General features: G+C 41.2%; 1 protein-coding gene across 5 annotated transcripts in view; it reads left to right on the forward strand.

Moving 5' to 3' along the window:
• CNTNAP4 (contactin associated protein family member 4) overlaps positions 1–23401 on the forward strand; it is a 270899-nt gene that overhangs the window by 92639 nt on the left and 154859 nt on the right. For all 5 annotated transcript variants that reach the window (XM_083819196.1, XM_083819200.1, XM_083819197.1 and 2 more), the window contains exon 3: positions 23186–23379. In XM_083819196.1, coding sequence (XP_083675322.1) covers positions 23186–23379 — 194 coding nt within the window. The remainder of the gene's footprint in view (positions 1–23185; positions 23380–23401) is intronic.

Genomic DNA, 23401 nt, shown 5'->3' on the forward strand with positions numbered 1-23401 from the left:
CAGCTCCAACTTCTTGACAACCTTGCCTCAGATATTTATATACGTTAATGAGGTCTCCCCTCAGTCTTCTCTCTTCCAGGCTAAACAGGCCTAGATCTCTCAGTCTGTCCTCATCTGACACGTGCTCCAGTCCTCTAACCATCTTCATAGCCCTCCTCTGGACTCATTCCAGTGGTTCTATGTCCCTCTTGTACTGGGAAGCCCAGAACTGGACACAATACTCCAGGTATGGCCTCACCAGGGCTGGGTAGAGGGGGAAGATCACCTCCCTTGACCTACTGCCAACACTCTTCTGAATGCACCCCAGGATACCATTGGCCTTCTTGGCCACAAGGGCACATTGCTGACTCATGGTCAACCTGCTGTCCACCAGGACTCCCAGGTTCCTCTCTGCAGAGCTGAACTCCAGCAGGTCTGTCCCCAGTCTGTACTGCTGCTTGGGGTTATTCCTCCCCAGGTGCAGGACTCTGCATTTGCCCTTGTTGAACTTCATGAGGTTCCTTTCAGCCCAACAGTCCAGTCTGTTGTAATCCCTATAAATGGCAGCACAGCCCTCTAGGGTATCAGCCACTCCTCCCAGCTTTGTGTCATCAGCAGACTTGCTGAGGGTGCACTCTGTTCCATCGTCAAGGTCATTGATGAATAAGTTGAACAACACTGGACCCAGTACTGACCTCTGGGGGACACTGGTAGCTACAGGCCTCCAATTAGATTCCACACCACTAGGCACAGCCCTCTGAGTTCTGCCATCCAGCCAATTATCAATCCACCTGTGGTGGTTTTACTCAGGTGGGCAGCCGAGCTCCACCACAACTGCTCTCTTACACCCCCCTCCCCTCCTCAAAGAGGAAGGGGGAGAAAATACTACACAAAGAGCTCGAGGTTTGAGATGAGAATGATTTAATTAAAGCAAAAGAGAATAGGAAAAAAAAAAGTTATTCTCTACTTCCCATCAATGAGCGATGTTCGGCCACGTCCTGGGAAGCAGGGCCTCAATGCATAGCGTTGTTTGGGAGGACAGCCCCCCCCCCCCCTCCCACGAGAGCCCCCCTTTTTATTGCTGAGTGTGACATCATGTGGTATGGAATATCCCTCTGGTTGGTTTAGGTCAACTGCCCTGGCGATGTCCCCTCCCCATCACTTGCCCACCCCCAGCCTGCTGGCTCTTGGGGGCTCGAAGGGAGTCCTGATGCTGTGCCAGTACTATGCAGCAATAGACACAACACTGGAGTGATACTAGTGGTGTTCTAGCTATGAGTGCAGAGCACAGCACTGTGTGGGCTGCTTCAGGGAAAGGTGACAACATCCCAGACAGACCCAGCACACCATCTCACTGTCCACTCATCTAGGCCATACTTCCTGAGCTTGTCTATGAGGTTGTTATGGGAGACAGTGTCAAATTCCAGTTGCATTCCAATTGCTCTCTCACATAAAGAGGAACTCCACCACCTCATTTTCCTGGCCGGTCTTTTCTAAAAATCACATAGCCTTCCATGACAGGATTCCAGTCATGTGAGCTACCCCACCACGTCCCTGTGATGATCTCTGTGATGATTTCAAGTCCTCTGGCTTGACCAAGCTTGGTAGCCTCTTTGTGAAGTCACGAATACAAGCCCCAGGCAGGCAGCAAACTTCTCTCAAGATACTGTCTGGGAGAAAAATGGGTACCTAAGTGCCTCTCAGAGAGGAGTCTCTATTTACCAACACACTCTGCTTTTTTTGTGAAACTGGTTCTTAAACAAGAGGTATGCTGGTCTATGTTTTTACAGGTGCCCATTCCTGCGTCTTGACCAATACTATTGTTGCCATTGACAGACTCTTTTCCAACACTATTGTTGCCGTTGACACACTCTTTTTTTTTTTTGTTTTGTTTTTAGACACAGAGCATCATATCTGTTGTTTAGGGGCTCTTCAGGGGCAAGGGGGGGTTTCCTCACTCTGCTCCAAGCAGAAAAGAGCGTCCAGCCTCCCCTGTCTTAAGAGTCTTATCAATTCTGCTGGTTTCAGGTTGGAAGCCACCTTACCACCTCCTTGTGAGGATTTAAGGCAGGGCTGTTGCTCAGCCTGCACCAGCATATTATACCACATGTTGATCTCTTGCTCAGATTCCTGGATGTATTGCAGCCTGCCAAGCTCCTCTTGCAACCTGTCAACTTGCTCAGAGAGTGTGTCTATCTGGTCACACTTGCACCCATGACCCCCAGCTCTGCCTTCAGGCCCTAGGAGGATCACCAGATATTGCAATTCCCTGCAACTGAGGGTCTGGGCCACTATTGCAGTCCTTGGGAGGTCTCTCTGGGTAGAGGCGTCTGCCATGGATGGTTGTGGCCCCTTCATCTGGGTTTCAGTCTCTGCCCAGCAGGTGCGGCAGGTAGACACCATTGTTGCCTCACTGGAAAGCCACTTTGTGGTGCTCCCACAATAAAGGGTAGAGATCAGTCCGTCTCCTGCCCTCTCTGCTCACACTCCCTGCATGAACTGCTGTGCAAACTGCTGCGCCATGCCCTGACTGCTGCACCATGCCCTGTTTGCCTGTCTATGTGACAGAGGAGGGGAGCTCTTGGCTCTGCCCAAGCCTTGTCAGCTCCTTTTTCAAGGACTTCCAGGTACTGGTGGCTCCCTAGGTTGTCTTGAGTGGTCATGATACACGAAACACCTGCATACTGTGATCCCCCACTCCACTGCAGAACATATCTGCTCCAGAGCCCATCACCTCTGGGAGTGAGTATAGTTAAGAATGATACAAATCTTGCACTGAAAGTTCACCCTTCCAAAATACTTTTTCATAAGAGTCATTGTGAAAAACAAGAACTGCTTTCCCAGCAGAAATCTGTTTGAAGGGCATTTATTGTAATACCTGTCTTCTTCCAGGAATAAACAAATAGATAAATAAATGAATTCTGTTTTAACATGCAGCAGAAATGACTCAGTCTCAGAGTGTATCCTTTGAGAAATGTCTCCCTGGATATACTTAAATAATGACTGATTGAGGAGAAATGTCTTCAAAGCCTTCTCAAAATGAGATGCAAAATGGGACTCACTCACTCACTGAAATTATTGTCAACACAGAAGGTAAAGGGGCAAAAAAAAATGTTAGCTACGTTCTTCTAACTGGCTCCATGGAGGTAAACAAAACTTTGGAATTATAATACCATTTCCCATCACTTTTCTGTCACACTGAATCAGATACAAAATACCTCTGAAACTTCTCTTTACATACGTTGTGGTTTAACCCGGCTGGCAGCTAAACACCACACAGCCGTTCGCTCACCCTCCCCCCTCCCTCTCTGGGATGGGGGAGAGAAACGGGAAAGTGAAGCCGGTGAGTTGAGATAAAGACAGTTTATTAAGACAGGAATATAATAATAACAATAATAATAATAATAGTGATAATGATAATAGTATTAATAATAATAATGTGTAAGAAAACAAGTGATGCACAATGCAATTGCTCACCACCCGCTGACCAATGCCCAGCCTATCCCCGAGCAGCCGGCCCCCCACCCCGGCCAGCCACCCCTATATATTGTTTAGCATGACATCAGATGGTATGGAATAGCCCTTTGGCCAGTTTGGGTCAGCTGTCCTGGGTCTGTCCCCTCCCAGCTCCTGCTGCACCCCCAGCCTGCTCGCTGGCAGGACAGAGCGAGAAGCCGAAAAGTCCTTGGCCTGGTGTAAACACTGCTCTGCAACAATTAAAACATCAGCATGTTATCAGCACTCTTCTCATCCTAATCCAAAACATAGCACCCTACCAGCTACTATGAGGGAAAATTAACTCTGTCCTAACTGGAACCAGGATAGATATCCACCCCTTATTCCATACCATTTATGTCATGCTCAGGTTACACTCTTTCCAATACATTCTAATTAATCACCATTTTCATCTATGATATATAGCAATCATGGTAGTGATGACATACAGTATTATATAATAATTAACATACTACAATTCAACTCATGGGCTATTCTCACCCAGTATCAAATCCCCTTGAGGTACACACCGGACCTCCCCATTCTTTTGCATTACCCACCAAGTGCATCCAGGTCCCTGAGCAAAAACAATTCCACGAATGGGTTTGCCTTTTCCTGAGGCAGGAGTAGCCCAGACCGTTTTACCCAGCATGTTTCTTACGTGCACTACAGGAACTTTATCCCCTTCTACAGTGCGTAACAGGTTTGATTGGGCAGGTCCAGCTCGGTTGGCAGATCCCCTGGTATTGACTAACCAGGTGGCCTTTGCCAAATGTGTATCCCAATTTTTGAATGTCCCAGCACCCATTGCTTTCCGTGTAGTCTTCAACAGTCCATTGTATCGTTCAACTTTTCCAGAGGCTGGTGCATGATAGGGGATGTGATACACCCACTCAATACCATGTTCTTTGGCCCAAGTGTCTATAAGGTTGTTTCGGAAATGAGTCCCGTTGTCTGACTCAATTCTCTCTGGGGTGCCATGTCGCCATAGGACTTGCTTTTCAAGGCCCAGGATAGTGTTCCGGGCGGTGGCATGGGGCACAGGATATGTTTCCAGCCATCCGGAGGTTGCTTCCACCATTGTAAGTACGTGGCGCTTGCCGTTGCAGGTTTGAGGGAGTGTGATGTAATCAATCTGCCAGGCCTCTCCATATTTATATTTCAGCCATTGTCCTCCATACCAAAGAGGTTTTGACCGTTTGGCTTGCTTGATTGCAGCACATGTTTCACAGTCATGAATAACCTGTGCTATAGTGTCCATGGTCAGGTCCACCCCTCGATCACGAGCCCATCTGTAGGTTGCATCTCTACCTTGATGGCCTGAGGTGTCATGGGCCCATCGGGCTATAAATAATTCACCTTTATGTTGCCAGTCCAGGTCCACCTGAGCCACTTCAATCTTAGCAGCCTGATCCACCTGCTGGTTGTTTTGATGTTCTTCAGTAGCCCAATTCTTGGGCACATGAGCATCTACATGGCGTACCTTTGCAACCAGGTTCTCTACCCGGGCAGCAATATCTTGCCACAATGCCGCAGCCCAGATGGGCTTGCCCCTGCGCTGCCAGTTGTTCTGCTTCCATTGCTGTAACCACCCCCACAGGGCATTTGCTACCATCCATGAATCAGTATAGAGATAGAGAACTGGCCACTTTTCTCGTTCAGCAATATCTAAAGCCAGCTGAATGGCTTTCACTTCTGCAAACTGACTCGATTCACCTTCTCCCTCAGCAGCTTCTGCAACTCGTCGTGTAGGACTCCATACAGCAGCTTTCCATCTTCGATGCTTTCCCACAATACGACAGGACCCGTCAGTGAACAAGGCATATTTCTTCTCATTTTCCGGTAGCTTGTTGTACAGTGGGGCTTCTTCAGCACGAACCACCTCCTCCTCTGATGATATCCCAAAGTATTTGCCTTCTGGCCAGTCCATAATCACCTCCAAGATTCCTGGGTGACTGGGGTTTCCTATTCGAGCCCGCTGAGTAATCAGTGCAACCCACTTGCTCCATGTAGCATCAGTTGCATGATGTGTAGAGGTGACCCTTCCTTTGAACATCCAGCCTAGTACCGGCAGTCGGGGTGCCAGGAGGAGCTGCGCTTCAGTACCGACCACTTCCGAAGCAGATCGAACTCCTTCATATGCTGCCAATATCTCCTTTTCAGTTGGAGTATAGCGGGCTTCAGATCCTCTGTATCCCCGACTCCAAAACCCCAGGGGTCGACCTCGAGTTTCCCCAGGTTCTTTCTGCCAGAGGCTCCAGGTGGGACCATTCTCCCTGGCTGCGGTGTAGAGCACATTCTTTACATCTGGTCCTGTTCGGACTGGCCCGAGGGCTACTGCATGAACTATTTCCTGCTTAATTTGTTCAAAGGCTTGTCATTGCTCAGGGCCCCATTCAAAAGCATTCTTCTTACGGGTTACTTGGTAGAGCGGGTTTACAATCAGACTGTAATTTGGAATATGCATTCTCCAAAACCCCACGACACCTAGGAAAGTTTGTGTTTCTTTTTTGCTAGTTGGTGGAGACATAGCTGTTATTTTGTTGATCACATCCATTGGGATTTGACGACGTCCATCTTGCCATTTTATTCCTAAAAACTGGATCTCTCGTGCAGGTCCTTTAACTTTATTCTGTTTTATGGCAAAACCGGCCTTCAGAAGGATTTGGACTATTTTCTTCCCTTTCTCGAAAACTTCTTCTGCAGTGTCACCCCACACAATGATGTCATCGATGTACTGCAGGTGTTCAGGAGCTTCCCCCTGCTCCAGCGCAGACTGGATCAGTCCATGGCAAATGGTAGGGCTGTGTTTCCACCCCTGGGGCAGCCGATTCCAAGTATATTGGACTCCCCTCCAAGTGAAAGCAAACTGTGGCCTGCACTGTGCTGCTAGAGGGATGGAGAAAAATGCATTAGCGATATCAATTGTGGCATACCACTTGGCTGCCTTTGATTCCAGTTCATACTGGAGTTCTAGCATGTCTGGCACTGCAGCACTCAGTGGTGGCATGACTTCGTTCAGGCCACGATAGTCCACTGTTAGTCTCCACTCACCATTAGACTTTCGCACTGGCCATATGGGACTATTAAAAGGTGAATGAGTCTTGCTGATCACTCCTTGGCTCTCCAGTTGACGAATTAGCTTATGGATGGGACTCAGGGAGTCTCGGTTGGTGCGATATTGCCGCCGGTGCACAGCTGTGGGAGCGATCGGCACTTGCTGTTCTTCAACCCTCAGCAACCCCACAACAGAAGGGTCCTCTGAGAGACCAGACAAGGTGGACAACTGTTTAATGTCCTCTGTCTCCAAGGCAGCTATGCCAAAAGCCCAACGGAACCCTTTTGGGTCCTTGAAATATCCTCTTCTAAGATAGTCTATGCCAAGGATGCACGGAGTATCTGGGCCAGTCACAATACGGTGCTTTTGCCACTCATTACCGGTTAGACTCACTTCAGCCTCCAATACAGTTAACTGCTGGGATCCCCCCGTCACACCATAAATACAGATGGGCTCTGGCCCTTTATAGCTTGATGGCATTAGAGTACATTGTGCACCGGTGTCTACCAAAGCCTTATACTTCTGTGCGTCTGACGTGCCAGGCCATCGAATCCACACAGTCCAATAAAGTCGATTGTCCCTTTCCTCCCCCTGGCTGGAGGCAGGGCCCCTCTAGTCCTGGTCAGAATCTTCGTTTCTGTGTTTAAAGGACTGCCTGCTGGAAGTTGGAGCAGCAAACTTTTCAGAGAACTCCTTTTTCCCCATTGTTTTCCTTTGCAATTCACGTACCCGTGCCTCTAGGGTCGCAGTAGATTTTCCATCCCATTTTCTCATGTCCTCTCCATGGTCACGTAGGTAAAACCTACGGCGCGGTGTGTGTGCCCACCATATTGTCTTCCTTGCATAGATGAACGTTTACCCCTAATAGCTGAGACACTGGTTTGTACAGGTGGGGAGGAAAATAATCTCTCTTCAAGTTGGTGGATCTTTTCAGAAAGTTTCTCCAAAGTATTCTCTTTTAGCTGGTGAACACTGGTTCGTTCAGGTGGAGGGGAAGATAATCTTTCTTTAAGTTGGTGGATCTTTTCAGAAAGTTTCTCCAAAGCATTCTCTTTTAGCTGGTGGACACTGGTTCGTTCAGGTGGAGGGGAAGATAAATTCTCTTTAAGTTGGTGGACCTCTTCAGAGAGTTTCTCCACAGCCGAGACACAGGCCTGTAGGGAAGAGGAGAGATTTCCTTTGTCCTGCCGGAGTAATTTAGCCATTTCATTCACTGGGGGATTCTCCTCCGCTTTCCAGGTTAGTATTGCCAATGAGCTGGCATATGATGATGGTGCACTCCGTACAAACTTCCGCCACATGGGTGGTGTACACCGGACTGCATCTGGATCTGCAGATGTTTGTGCATCGTCTAGGTCCTTATAAATTACTTCCCGTACGGCCAATTCCCTCAGGTACTGAATTCCCTTCTCCATGGTGGTCCATTTGCCTGGTAGACATACAAGTTATTCCTTGAAGGGATACCTTTCCTGCACAGCTGACAGGAGACGCCTCCAGAGGCTGCGAGATCATGCTCCATCTCCAATTGCTTTGTCAATGCATGCGTCCCTAGCAAGGGATCCCAGCCGCCTGGCTTCCTTGCCCTCTAATTCCACATAATTGGCTCCAGCGTCCCAGCACTGGAGCAGCCAGGTGACAAGCTGCTCACCTATACAACGACCAAAATCTTTTTGCACATCTCGTAGCTCACGCTGGTATAGAGTCCGGGTAGTTACTGTTGATTTTTCGACATCCCCATCCTCATCTTCAGCCTCCTGCACCTTTGATGGCCCAGCCTCGTCTTCACTATGCCCAGACTTAGCAGAAGACTGTCTGTGTTCTAAACGACCTGAGCCTCTATACCATTTTTTCACATTGTCTACAGGGGCAACTTGCACTGCTACAGCTCGTTTCTCTAACCCAGACACAGGGTCTGCCACAGGGGTTGGAATACCCTCTGCGGGGTCAACTTGCACTGCTACAGCTCGTTTCTCTGACCCAGACACAGGGTCTGCCACAGGGGTTGGAATACCCTCTGCGGGGTCAACTTGCACTGCTACAGCTCGTTTCTCTGATCCAGACACAGGAGTGGGAGCAGCTGCAGGAGCTGGAGCTGCTGCAGGGGCTGGAGTGGCTGCGGGAGCTGGAGCTGGAGCGGCTGCAGGAGCTGGAGTGGCTTCAGGAGCTGGAGCTGGAGCAGCTGCAGGAGCTGCAGCTGGAGCGGCTGCAGGAGCTGGAGCGGCTGCAGGAGCTGGAGCTGGAGCAGCTGCAGGAGCTGGAACTGGAATGGCTGCAGGAGCTGGAGCTGGAGTAGCTGCAGGAGCTGGAGCTGGAGCAGCTGCAGGAGCTGGAACTGGAACTGCTGCAGGAGCTGGAGCTGGAGTGGCTGCAGGAGCTGGAACTGGAACGGCTGCACGAGCGGGAGCTAGGTTGCTAGTAGCATCAATTGCAGCTCGATAGGCACAAGCCAGACCCCAGCACGCTACAGTGATTTGTGTCACTTTGGAACTGCCAGAGTCATGACACCTTTTTTTCAAGCATTCTGCCAGCTTTTTAGGATTTTGCAGTTGTTCAGGGGTGAATGTCCAAAACACTGGAGGTGACCACTGCTCTAGAAACCTGCCCATATCCTCCCACACTCCCTGCCACTCACAACTATCCAGCCTCAAGACAGATCTCCGGATGAGATTCCTAAGTAGTTGTTTAACCCTCAACAAAACCTGAAGCGCATTCAGGAGACATAACAACAAGAGCAGGCTGGTCTGAGTATCCCAAGGATATTCAACATCTTGGAGAACCACCGTAACTAGCTCGGGGAATAAGAGGGTGGTGGTGAAGGAGAAAGGGAGAGTGAACAGGTAGGGAAACATGTCTTCCCCTGTCCCCTTCACAGATTGGTTCCCTAACGAAAACAGGCAATAGGTGTAATTGCTAATAGTTTCCGAGATATGGTTTCCAAAGTATAGAGTCGACGTCAGTGCTGAGTACAAATACCAGGTTAAAGTCGTGACCAGATATTTCATCATTTCATAAGCCATTGTTACACCGCACAGTACCATAACAATCTTAAACCAGGGCCCGGAAAGGATAAATAGTGCAACAGGGAGCACATACAGAAAGTAACACACTATAAAACTCAATTTGGAATACAGGTACAGCAGACTGGAGATTAAGGCAATCAACATCGTGACTAGCAACTATTAAGCAGGTCCAATACTTATACCAATTTTAGTTTAACACACTTTGGTCAAATTTGTCGATATCTCAACCCTTCGAGCCCCAAGAAACGAGAAAGTGAAGCCGGTGAGTTGAGATAAAGACAGTTTATTAAGACAGGAATATAATAATAACAATAATAATAATAATAGTGATAATGATAATAGTATTAATAATAATAATGTGTAAGAAAACAAGTGATGCACAATGCAATTGCCCACCACCCGCTGACCGATGCCCAGCCTATCCCCGAGCAGCCGGCCCCCCACCCCGGCCAGCCACCCCTATATATTGTTTAGCATGACATCAGATGGTATGGAATAGCCCTTTGGCCAGTTTGGGTCAGCTGTCCTGGGTCTGTCCCCTCCCAGCTCCTGCTGCACCCCCAGCCTGCTCGCTGGCAGGACAGAGCGAGAAGCCGAAAAGTCCTTGGCCTGGTGTAAACACTGCTCTGCAACAATTAAAACATCAGCATGTTATCAGCACTCTTCTCATCCTAATCCAAAACATAGCACCCTACCAGCTACTATGAGGGAAAATTAACTCTGTCCTAACTGGAACCAGGACAACATAGTAACTGCTACTTGTCACAAATGATTATTAACACCTAATATTAATTTTATATACCCACCACAGTTTTGAAATTTAAGATTCTTGCATATTAAATACTCTGAAATTTGAAAAAAAAAATAAATGCAATTGCTTTTTGTCTTCAAAGGCTGTAACTGTTTTCCTCACTGATATGCAGGTTCAGAGTACCTTAAAACATGGTAGATTTTCCTACAAAATTATGTTTGTTCTGCCTTTGAGGCCCCTAAAGTAGTTGATCAGCCCACATCTCTTAGAAGAGAGTCTGTCTGACTGAAGCATGCATATAGGTTTTCTCTTGTTCTGCCTAGCTCAAAAGTTCCTGAAATTTCCTAGTTTTGATTTCCATTGAGAAATAGCTGAATGCTGTCTATGAAGTAGTACTGGGAAAATACAGCTTTCTTATGTTGGATAAGTAATAAATAGATGTTCTCTCTATGCTTGTTTCTAGAAATCCCTCATCAGAGAAAGTTCATTCTCACTCCTCAACTTTTAGGAAGAAAGACTATTTCAGTAGTTTCTTGATAGCAAAGGGAGCTTATTACAGCTTTCAGAATCAGATGCCAGTCTTGTGGGACTTTCCAATCTTTGCTCAAAGCAAACATTTCACGAAGTATTCTCATGAGTGAGAAGTTCTGTCTTGGTTAGGTTTTAGGATTATTATTATCATTATTATTATTACACACAATATTTTCTGAAACAAGAACCCCACCTAACAATTCAGTGTTGGCTTATCTGTTAGGAAATAATTGGTTGTGCTCAAGTCCCTCAGAATACATATACCCCCTCTCCCCCCATCTGCTTTTATTGTAATATAGTAGTTACAGAAGATAATATAATATGCACTACATATAATACAATGATATAGATAATGTAATATGATATATATAGAAGATATCTTCTATATGAAAATATCTTCAGTACTGTCTTCCTAAAAGAAGCCACAATTCTGAAGACTTCTTTGGAGGGGAAATCCTGTACTGATTCCTTGAAATCTATTCAAGATTTCATTCTGTGTTTCAGTTATTGAGTTCTTAGTAGTTATATTGGGTTTAACTTGTCTTTGTCTGTGTGTAACATATGAAAATAAGACCTGGAAACTGTTAAGAATAAGAATGTAAGTAAGAATACTTACTGTGTAACTATAAGAGTGCTCTTTTTATTGCAAGTTCTTCTTAATAACTAGGACATTCTCAATTCATTCTTAAAGTCTTCACCAAGGGTAAATTCTACCTGACCAATCTGGTGGCCTTGTATGATGGAGTGACTGCATCAGATGACAAGGGAAGACCAACTGATGTTATCTACATGGAGTTCTGTAAGGCCCTTGATCCTGTCACACATTACTTCCAAATTGGAGAGAAATGGATTGATGGGTGGACCATTCAGTAGACAAGGAATTGGCTTAAAGCTCGCACCCAGAGAGTGGTAGTCAAGGGCTATATGTCCAAGTGGAGGCGGGTGATGAGAGGTGTTCCTCAGGGGTCTGTACTGGGACAGGTACTATTTAATATCTTTATCAATGATGTAGACAGTGGGGTCGCATGCATCCTCAGCAAGTTTGAAGATGACACCAAGCTGAGTGGTGCAGCTGATACAAGAGAAGGAAGGGAAGCCATCCAAAGAGACCCACACAAGCTTGAGAAGTGGGCCCACATGAACTGCATGAGGTTCAACAAGACTAAGTGTTAGGTGCTGCTCCCGAGTCGGGGCAATCCCAGACATGAGTGCAGACTGTGAGAAGAACTAAGATTAGCTATTCAGATAAAGATTTATGAGTTCTAGTGGACAAAAGCTCAAAATGAGCCAGCAGTGTGCACTTGCAGCCCAGAAGGCCAGCTGAGTCCTGGGCTGCATCAACAGAGGAGTGGCCAGCAGGACAAGAGAGGTGATTGTGTCCCCCTCTATTCTGCATTTTTGAGGCCTCACTTGGATTATTGCATCCAGGTTGGAGGTCTCCAGCACAAGAAGGATATGGATCTGTTAGAACTGGTCCAGAGGAGGGCCACAAAGTTGGTCAGAGGGCTGGAGCACCTATCCTACAAAAATAAATAAATAAATAAATAAATAAATAAAATAAAATAAATAAATAAATAAAAAAGTCTGAGAGAGCTGGTGCTGTTCGACTTAAAGAAAAGAAGGCTCTGGGGTGGCCTATTGCAGCTTTTCAATACTTCAAGTGGGCTTCTAAATAAAAGGTGGAGAGCAACATTTTACTCGGTCAGATAACAAGACAAGGGGGAATGATTTTAAACTAAAAGAGGGGAGATTTATGGTAGAGGCTAGGAGAAAATTCTTCACTCAGAGGGTAGTTGAGGCATTGGAAAAGTTTGCCCAGAGAAGCTGTGGATGTCCCATCTCTGGAGGTATTGAACACCAGTCTGGATGAGGCCCTGAGCAACCTGATCTAATGGGTGGTATCCTTGCCCAAGATAGGGGCATTCAAACTAGATGATCTTTAAGGTCCTTTCCAACCTAAGCCATTCTATGATTCTATAAATTTATACTTTGTTTCCTAAATTCAACTTATTTTATATAAACACTATGAGAATAAATTATTTATAGGAAGTTATGAAATTTTGTTTCTATAGGTTTCTGTTGTGCAAGATTGCTGAACCATGATCCTGAATTCAGAAAAGCCACGAAGTCCTTATGAGCTGTGAAGTGGCAGATCACAACTGCTTTTAGCATACTGCAAATGAGTAATGTGTCTCTCTCATGTAGAAACAAATTACTTTCTAGAAGTCTTCATTTCCTATTTTTTCAAAACTTTCTGTTTTAGTGATCTCTAAATAAAATAGCATCTCTTCCTTTTTATAACTTAGCTGAACACAATGTACCTGGTAAACTCACCAGCTTAATATAAGAAGGGTATGAAACTTCAGAAGTACAAAGGTTGTTCCATTTAGTACCAGCTAGATATGGGCCTTTCTTCAGGCAGTTATGACCGTTTTTGAAAACTGAGCTTTATTGCTTCAAATGCCCTTTTGATATTTAGGTCTTAGGATTGGTCCAGTTTAGTAGGATAGTTTTAAATATAAGTAACATGAGTACAAGAAATACTTTCCTGTCCTGAAAATAGTCTGGTGGGAAGCAATAGTATTTTGCTTAGATCAAAGACAGAAGATGATGTAACTATCAAATGTGGTTGAAAGACACTACGCTGCAATTTTAAATGTGGGGCACTCTCTGCAGAGGTGGCTTCGAATCTACCAGTCAGCCTCTGCCTCCTTTTTACCTTCAAACAGGATTCTGTGTCCGATGTTTCTTACTTAATAAGCAGAAATTCCTCATCCTCTTCTTTGTTTCACTTGCTGCAGTTTGTCCATGGCATAAAATTTTGATGCTTAGGTTCACATTTTCTGCCACTGAGACATGACAAAGAACAACACTGATGCAACAGCTTTTGCACATTGTTTCTTGCCAATTTGCTGATGTGATTTATGCTCTTTGGCTATTTAGGTTCTTCCTTAGTTACTTTTCTTGCACTTTGGTATTGTGGAATAAATCGAAGTTTCTGATTGTATAAGCTCTATTTCTTGGCCAGCCTTATTCAAGTGTAGGATAACTCTTTTCTGAAAATCTCAAAGAAAAAGTTCTATTCCATCATTCATCCTCTTCCCTGCTTTTGATACTCAGGTGATTCTTCAAAGGTGCAAAGAAGGATCTCACCTGGGACTAATACATCAACACCCCTTATCAGATAATTCTCTCTGACCCCAGTCCCTGTCTTCAATCAGACCAAAAAACTTTCAGAGAATAAAACCTTCTATTATTTACTTAAGGGTAAGCATTCAAGCTTTTAACTCTTCTTTTGTCAAAGAAGATACCTTTCTTTCCAGCTTGAGAAATGATGTCACATTTTTATATTTTAATCTTTTTGAATGCTGTAACCCACTTCATTTGACTTTTCTAAGTGTAAGAAGTCTCAGCTGTTAATTATTTGACTGTAGAATATCTGTTTTGTAATATGTGCAGCTAAATTTATCCCTGGTGAAACTTTATTGACTTCAAATTAAAATTAGCTTCTGTTAAATGATCCATATGGGAAATACACAGCTTGGTTAATCAAAGGAAAGCATACTTTATGATCTAAAGTAAATCTGCTAGTTTTAATCTACTAGTTTTAATATTTCTACATGTTGCTTGTAGTCATTATGATAAAACATGCAAAAATAGACTGAATTTAAAAGTGGCATAAATGGTGATGTTAGCTTAATGGTAAAATGAACTGCATGTGAAGAAGCTGGTGTGAATGCACATATTAGTGTATTTGTTTTTGTTTACATTACAATATAATTAAAGGTAGTCATAGGGAAAGATAAAAAAACGTAGGGAGATGCTGTTCCTACAGGGAAGGAGGCTTGACAGCCTGATAGCTGCCGAGTACCAGGTTGAAATGTTTAAGTATCTGTCAATAAATTCTCTGACAGCAAGGTTAAATTTTAAACTTGATATGACCCTGTAAATCCACTGTAAAATACTCAGCTATTTTCTTCCGTGGATTTGAAATTCTGTGCTATTTTCTCAGCCAATTCTAGGTGGTTTTATTTTTATTTACATATTTATCTATTTCTTCAGTAGCTGTTTATTAACTTTGCTAATTTTTGCTATATATTATATAAAATATACATTTTCAGTGTATAAATTATAATGGTATTGTTATCTTTGTGAAGCTAAGGAGTTATGAAAATGTATGCCTTTTGTTTTGTTTTCTTTTCTTTTCTTTTGTTTACATGCCCTAATAGACAGGAACCAGAATGAGGAGCTAATGCTTGTCTGACATTCTTATATCAGTGCTCAATGGGGAAGGCAGAATATATTTCACCTCCAGAAGTAAAGAAAATCTTACTACTTAAGAGTACTTACTTTACTTACTACTTTACTACTTAAAATATGTGTGGAATGCACAAGAATGAAAATCTAGAAATGTAGGCAATCTGAAGGGAAGAAAGTCTTTCCTGTGAATATAGTGTCCATCCAGGACTCAGATAAGAGGATTATATTTTGATTTGTAGCTAAATGGTGCCTAAGAGAAGTGAATAATAATAATAAACAAAAAATGGCTAAATTGTAAATCAATAGCTCTAATAAATAACACCTCCCAGTGTGACTTCTGCAGAACAGCATTGTGCATTACTTGGGGGAAGGATGCAAGGAAATACTATTATTTTGCCATTTAGCTGACTTGAAAATGAGTGTTGTAACAGAAACAAAAAATAACAAAGGTTCAAATGGCAAAATTTTTTTCAATATTATGTGAAAGATGCAGGATTTACTAAGTTTTAAATCTAGCACAAATCAATCAACTTTAATGTATACAAAAATTCAAAAGCTTAGAAAGTATTCCCATAATTTAATACTGTTTATTTATGAATATTATATATGTGAATATTATATATTTATTCATGAAGGAGTCTGTTTTTCATTTAATATGTACAAGTGACTAATAGAAGCTTTAAACTTCTATTTCATTTCTTACAGTCTGGATGAAATCTCCAGGTAACCAAAGATACTCCATTAACTTGTCAACCGTCAAGGCAAACTGGCAAGTTGCTAGCAAAGTCAGTCTGAAAAACAGAGATTTCTGAATTAGGAGAAACAATCACTACCTCAGGAAAAAAAAAATATATATATTATATATATATGTGTGTGTGTGTGTGACTGCTAGGTGTGTTCAGTGAATTAATATTTTTCAAAAAGAATTACAGTATATATATATAAACATTTTTACAATTGTCTAAAAAGAATCAAAATAGAAATAACTTTAACAATAATAATAAAAAAAAAAACCTGACATGCTAAGTAGAAACAAAATATGTTATTCACCATCAGTGTGTGCAAGTTCAAGTCAGCGTGTTCTTCCAAAAAATAACTGTGTAATTCTTGTTTCTGAATAGAAGTCAAGCATGAAAATTGCATGCTTCTGTGGCTTTAGTATAGATTTTTAGTACAGTGCAGGCAAATAATCCAGCACATGCAAATAATATCAGCATTGGTAAGGGAACTTGGAAAATAAAGAATGTTAAACACGTCCTAAGACAAAGTTACAAAATAAATAAATAAATAAATAAAAGAGTATCTCTAGATAGAGTTTTTCTCCCTCATGAAAATGATTTTTCTGTTTTGCTATTAGTTCACAAGAGTGAAAGATAATTTATCAGTGGTTATTAGCAAATATAGTGAGAGGTAACTGTAACTCTGGTAAAAAGAAGAGAGAGAATTAACCAGAAGATTACAAAGTCAATCAATTAGAAAGTTTAGGGATGACAAAGTTAGTTCTTCCTATAAATCTTCCTTTAGCCCTTTGTATTCATACCTTTTAGCACACCCTTGACTGGCACACTGGTATATCAGCATCCCCATGGAGATTCCTCAGGAACTCCCCAGATCTCACCAGAAACATCCACAACACTTGGAATGAACATCTGACAAGCCTTTATCATTCTAATACCCATTAAGCCCCCAACTTCTATGCAACAACCATGTATAAACATATGCTATAACAAAAAATATCATGCCAACCAGTACAGTATGGTACAAACATTAATATTAATATTAGTATAGTGAACTTTTGATGCAAATATACGGCACTGAAAAGGAGACTAGAAAGTGGTAGCTGAAGAGCTAACCTGCTGTAATGATGCTTCCTGCAGGACTTGGCAACTGTTTTTTTCTCCATAAGCCTGCAGGCTCCTCCAGGCAGGGGTCTTGGCTGCTGAACAGGAAAGCAGGAAAGATGCTGAAGAACACTTGACAGACGAAGGCAAAATGTGAACAGGAGCAATGCAGTGCTGTAGAAGTCATGTTGCAACTGCTGAATACAGGCCAGGCTATGGCTTTATACAGGCCATTGGAGATATCTTAGTGCTTCTTCTCCATGGTTATTCAGTATGGGTCTTATGTAGCATTGGGCAGGGCTAACAGAAGGCTTCCACATCTTTATTATAATAGCCCAGACTGTCTATCCCAGACATCAGCCTTTGTATCTGTGCCTTCTTTTCTTCTTTGCAGGGGATGTCATGAAATATGATGAGGAGAAACAAGCTACTTGGTGACTTGCATTAAAAAAAAAAAAAAAAAAAAAAAAAAGTACCCCCCACAGAAACATGGACTTTCTTGCAATTTTGTTTATGTGTTTATTTCTTTCTAACTTGCTGCACCACTTAATTCTGAAAAATGTTTTATAGTCTCCAAGCAAAAATGTGTCTTGCAAACGGTCTTTAGAAATCACATTCTCAGCACAGTCTGTCTGAGGACTCCTACAAACTATATCATTACCTCTTGCCACCTTCCAGTTAAAAAGTTCAAAATTATCACCAAACTGTGGTGTCCTGCTGGACAGCTAACCTCCACCGCAACCACTCTCTCAACCCCCCTCCTCAGAAGAAGAGGGGGAGAAGTGTGCTGGAAAGAAAAAAAAAGAAAAAAGAAAAAAAAAAAAAAAGCTCATAGGTTGAGATTAAAATAATTTAATTAAAGGGAAAAGGGAGAGAGAAAAAACAGGCAAAGGATATGTGGAAGCACCAGAGAAAGGGAAAAAAAATAAAAATCTCTACTTCCCATCAATGAGCAATGTTCAGCCACTTTCTGGGAAGCAAGGCCTCAATACACTTGGCAGTTCGGGAGGACAGACATCTTCAAAATGAGAGCCCACCTTCTCCTTCCCTTTCTCCAACTTTTATTGCTGTGTGACATCATACAGTATGAAATATCCCTTTGGTCAGTTTAGGTCAGTTGTACTGGTGATGTCAGCTGCCCACTTCTTGCCCACCCCCAGGCAACTGGGTCTACGGGTTTGGAGGGAATCTTGATGCTGTGCCAGCACTGTTCAGCAATAGACAAAACACTGGTGTGATATCAATGCTGTTCTAGCTACAAGTGTAGAGTGCAACACTACATGGCCACCACAGGAAAATTTAGCTCCATCCCAGACAGACTAGGACACATAGTGACATAGTGTTAGAAATGAGGAGGCTTTGGATACCTCTGCACTGAGGATAATGCTCTGCCTGGAAGTGCTACTGCATAATTTTATAGTGAAAGTAAGGCTGACTTGTCTTGAGTGTGGTGTCCAACAGATTTGGTATACGTTATGGATGTGGACTGCCTGACTTGTGGGCATGAAGTCCCTGTTTAGCCTCCAGAGCTGGCTGTTCAAAAATGTTCAAATGTTCAAAAATGTTTCTTGCTTACTGGATGCTGCCAGATTACTCTGCAAGTCATTAAAGGATGAAAAAGTGTGGATATAAAGACGAGGTTGTGGATGTTGCAACACAACTGTTTAGATTCAGCAAATGAAACTACAAAGGAGATATTACCATTTTCTCTTCCTGAAGATGTAATTTTAAGGAAAGTCTTGTTTGACTTCTTCTGTTTTAAGGTAGAACATACCTTAAAGGTAGAACATATCTTAAAATATTAGTGGAGCCTTCCCAGAAAGTAATTGTGAGCATGTGAGATTTACCAGTGGTTTAATTTTGACTTGGTTAAATTGGGAAGGTGTAAAAGGATGAATCTGCTAAATTCTCAGAACCCTTCTTGAATTAAAGGAAAGAGCAGATGTTTTCATAAAGTGACTGATTTAATCAGTATTATCTACAAGACCTTGTTGTAAATCAGTAGATAAACCAACCCGAACAAAAAGATTTCTTCTTTATTTGATAGAAAACTAAAGGGTTGTTTTGTTATTGTTGTTTTGTTTGTTTGTTTGTTTGTTTGTTTGTTTGTTTGAAGAAAAATGTCTTTTAGTGGCTCTAATGGATTTTTTTTTAACGGAATTATTTCAATCAATTCCAGTTTTATATTAAAAATACTATATGTATATATATTTTTTTCTAAGTTTTATGAATTTTTTATGGAATGATGAGACATGTTAGCATTTAAAAATTATTATGGGCCAAATAAATTTAACATAGTTCCCTTTGTATTCACATTTATGTGCCATTTTATATATCTTTCATAATACAACTAATTTTCTGTCTGGTTTAATGGCTCTGAAGATACATATATTTTGGCACTTCAGCCCAACCTCACTGCAGCTCCTTGCCCTCATATGTAACTTAGAACAAGCTACAGAAAATGTGAATTGCTTTATCACTTGTTTGATTTCCACAGTGCAAGACGGCATGGACTTGGCTGTCATTGTCAGGGGGGGAGAAATATTATCAAGGTGCCCTCTCCAACCGAGAGACCAAGCAGCTTGGCCCCACATGCTGCCCTGATATTCTCCTTGCAAGGCAGAAACCTTCCCAGTTCAGTTGTATGCTATATTCGTCTAAACAATGAGAAAGCCCTACCACTGAAAGTGGAAGGAGACAGGACATGGGAGGGTGGGGAGGGGTAGAGGGGGAGGGTTGTGCAAAGATGGGTATGGTGCAAATGGAATCTTCAAGGTACCAATATGAGTTGGAAACTTCTAAGTAGGAAAGAAGACATTTTCATGAAGAACTGAATTTACCTGAAAGGAAGATGAGGGATTTTTCTAGATAGTTTAGAGATTGTCCTAAATTCAGTATAATCTTTCAGAGTAGTTTAATATGACAGTTTTGCATGAGCCTGCATTCAGGGGAGAAGCTAAATGGGACAGATTTCTCAGAGGGCACTGCTTCAGAAATATTGATGACCTCAGTGGTACTTCTTGCAGAGATCAAACTTCTGGCAGGCTCTGTTTTGCAGCCTTGGTTTTGCTGTAACAAATATATTAGTAATTTTAGTGATATAAGGTATAATGTAAGTAATTTGGTGATGAGTAATTTTATGAGGTTCTTTCACGCCAGAAATTAAGCAAAAAACATTGGAGGAGTCTGACAGTGTTAAGGAGGGCTGTTTGATCTCAGATGTGGTCCTATGCCATGGGCAAGGCAAAGGGCAAGGCTGAGCAGGGCCATTGATGCTTATTAGTACTTTCAGAGCCCAGATACTGTTCTAGAAAGATCACTAAGAACAAAACCATGGAAAACACAGAAATCAAGAGCTACTGAATGGGTGACCAACAGCTAGCCTTGTAAACAGGGTATTTACATGGTGTCATTGAAGACTACTAAAATATTTTAAAATATATTTTTCAGAGCTATTTGTTATGGGAGGCTATCTCTACTTTTGTGAGAAAATCAAAAATATTAATTAGCTCTCTGTGCAAAATATAGTACATCTGAAATCTTTATTTTTTATTTCTTTGAAATTGGAAGTGGCAAATTGTTTTACTGCCATCTGTAAATGCCCCTATAAACTTATGTTGCTGTTGACTGTGAAGAATTTCCAGACAGACCTTAAAGTACTGACAGAATAGATCCTTCTCAGAGAGGAATGGATTATTACAGCACAGAAGATTGAAAATAAACATGGAACAAATGTCAAATATTTTATTTTAAAGAAATAAATACTTTTCTACCTAGTGATGCCCTTTACATTACAGAAAATATAGGTGAATATAAATGATCTTGTCTTTGCCTGCATTAGGAAGTGTGTTTGTTTTCACTGGGTTTTCTGAGTTATACACTGTTGTTAATGTAATAAATAATTATTTGGTTAATTCCCATAAAAATAGTTAACAGCAGACTCTTCTAAATCTGTTTTTATATAATTTTTCCTCATTTGCAGATTTTGGGAAATAAAGTATGCAAAGGAGGAAATTCAATTTAAATTACTTATCACCTTCCACATGCTACCACACACACATTCTAATTGAAAACAGACTAATGTGACAAAATCTATGCATTTGTCTGTGCTTCAGGTGCGGAATACTACCTTTATATTGTTCTCATTTTCACTGAATACTGGTCTTATGTAATTTCTCTCTTTGCTTCTTGATCGCCATCATCAGACATGTGACTGTATTTCAACGGTTTGATGCCATCAGTTATATGTTCACTTAAGGGAAAATGTAACTTGTGTCAGAACTCACTATTAGAGGTGTCTGAGTTTTTACAGAATCTTCAGAATCTTTCAGAAACTTTCAATTCCTGCCCATTTCTTCAATTTACACATACGAACATTGTTATTTGAGTTACACTCATATTCCTTCAAAATTGTTTTCCTATCATCATTTCAAAAAGTATTTTAAATGTATTGGGGAAAGGACATTGGTGAGATACAATGGTGGTCTTCAAGTCACTAGTGAGACTAACTGTAGCTGTTTTTCACTTAGTTTGCTAAATAAATATATCACTAATTATATTGAAATCAAAACTTGAATCTCCACTTAGCTATGGTTTCCATGAAAAACAGCTGGTTCATGAAATAATCACAGAAAAATTGTGTGTATACTATAGAGGACATAGGTATATACTGCATCTGATGCTTAGTCTTAGGGAGGAATGAATAACAGGCAAAGGACTTAATGCAAAATATCTCACACTATTTGCATGAAGTTCAAAATCTGAATTTAGATTAAGAGCAGAAACAATAAAAAAAAAAAAAAAGTGAAAAAAGCTCAAAAGCCTGTAAACTTCACTTATGGGTATCTGTTACGGGTGGTTTATTTTTTATTTTTTTTTGGTTGGTTGGTAATTTTTTTGGGGGTGTGTGTGGTTTTTTTGTTTGTTTGTTTGTTTTTAGTGCAGAAATATCTGGAAAAAAAAAAGAAAAAAAAAGGATTTTTACATATATGGAGGTTTATGTATTTTTAAAACTATTTCCATTTTCCTTTATCTGAAGAATGAACCTCACTTTTTGTGGCTTGTGAATTCCAACCATTTTATTGTTAAATATTGTCAATGCCTGAGTATACTTTTATTTCTTTTTCCTTACGGAAGTAATATTGAAAACTTGACTCAAGACCTTTGAGGAAAATTAAGCCATATGTGATGTTTTATTTACAAAATGTTAAGCATAACAAACTCCATACAAGCATAAAAATGTTCCGAATAATATAGTGTTTATTGATTGTTGTGGAAACCAGTTGTATTGCTTCTTCTGTATTTTCTGTATATTTCAAGAATATCTGAGGGTGAGTCTGCATTAGATCCAAGAGTGTGTGTACAAAATGAATCTTTTAGCATTTTTTGTCACCTTATCCTCTAATAAAACCCACAAGATGCTAAACATATATGTGCTTGCAAAAAAATGCAAAGTATATTCATTTAAAAACATTTACTCTTATAACATTTTTTGTGATCGGTCCTTTTTTTTTTTTTTTTTGGCTGACTTTACAGAGGACTTAGTAGCCTTATTTGATTAAATAAAGGCAAGCTAAGGAAGACAAGAGAAAACTGAACTGATGTCCTGTATTATTATTATTATTATTTTCTATATGTCTTTCTGATTATTTAGAATGGTTTAGGAATTTTATGTAGCTGTGTATTTTAGGTTACATTTTATCTTCACAAGCCAGTTTGTCTCTTGGTTAGAACTGCATGTGTAGACCTCATACGGTCTTACTGTTTTTCATACAAATTTGCTAGTCACTTTAAGAGGCAAATGTAAATTCATCATCTAACTGTGCTTTATTTCTTCATACACAAATCTGTATATCCAAGTCTTGTGGAACTATCGCACAGAATCATTCAGGTTAGAAGGGACTTTAGGAGCTCAGACAGTCCATGGAAAATAAAATTGTGGTGTCTAATAAAATAAAAATAAATAAAAATAATAAATAAAATTCAGAGGTTTTTTATTATTATTTTAAGAGCTTGGTTTAATAGAATAAGAATTAGTTTGATGATTTATTACAAAATTAATTTTAGACCAAAAAAAAGTAAAAAAGTTCATGATGGTTACATTGTATCGTAACCTTAGTCTATACAACAATTTTTTTAATAGGTGCTACACAGTATCTGAACAATTTGGGTGATGGTATATCTTGAATTCATTTATATAAATATATATCAGTGTGTTAACTTCCTTCTGTTCTTTTTCATTCGTTTTAAGGTGCTGGTGGTTGGTCTCCACTTGTGTCCAATAAATATCAATGGCTTCAGATTGATCTTGGTGAAAGAGCTGAGATAACTGCTGTTGCTACTCAAGGTGGTTATGGGAGCTCCGACTGGGTAACAAGCTACCTTCTGATGTTCAGTGACAGTGGACGAAACTGGAAGCAGTATCGTCAAGAAGAAAGCACTTGGGTATGTTCCTTAATAATAAGAA

Source organism: Anser anser (assembly GCF_964211835.1).
Source record: "Anser anser genome assembly, chromosome: Z".
Lineage (NCBI taxonomy): Eukaryota > Metazoa > Chordata > Aves > Anseriformes > Anatidae > Anser > Anser anser.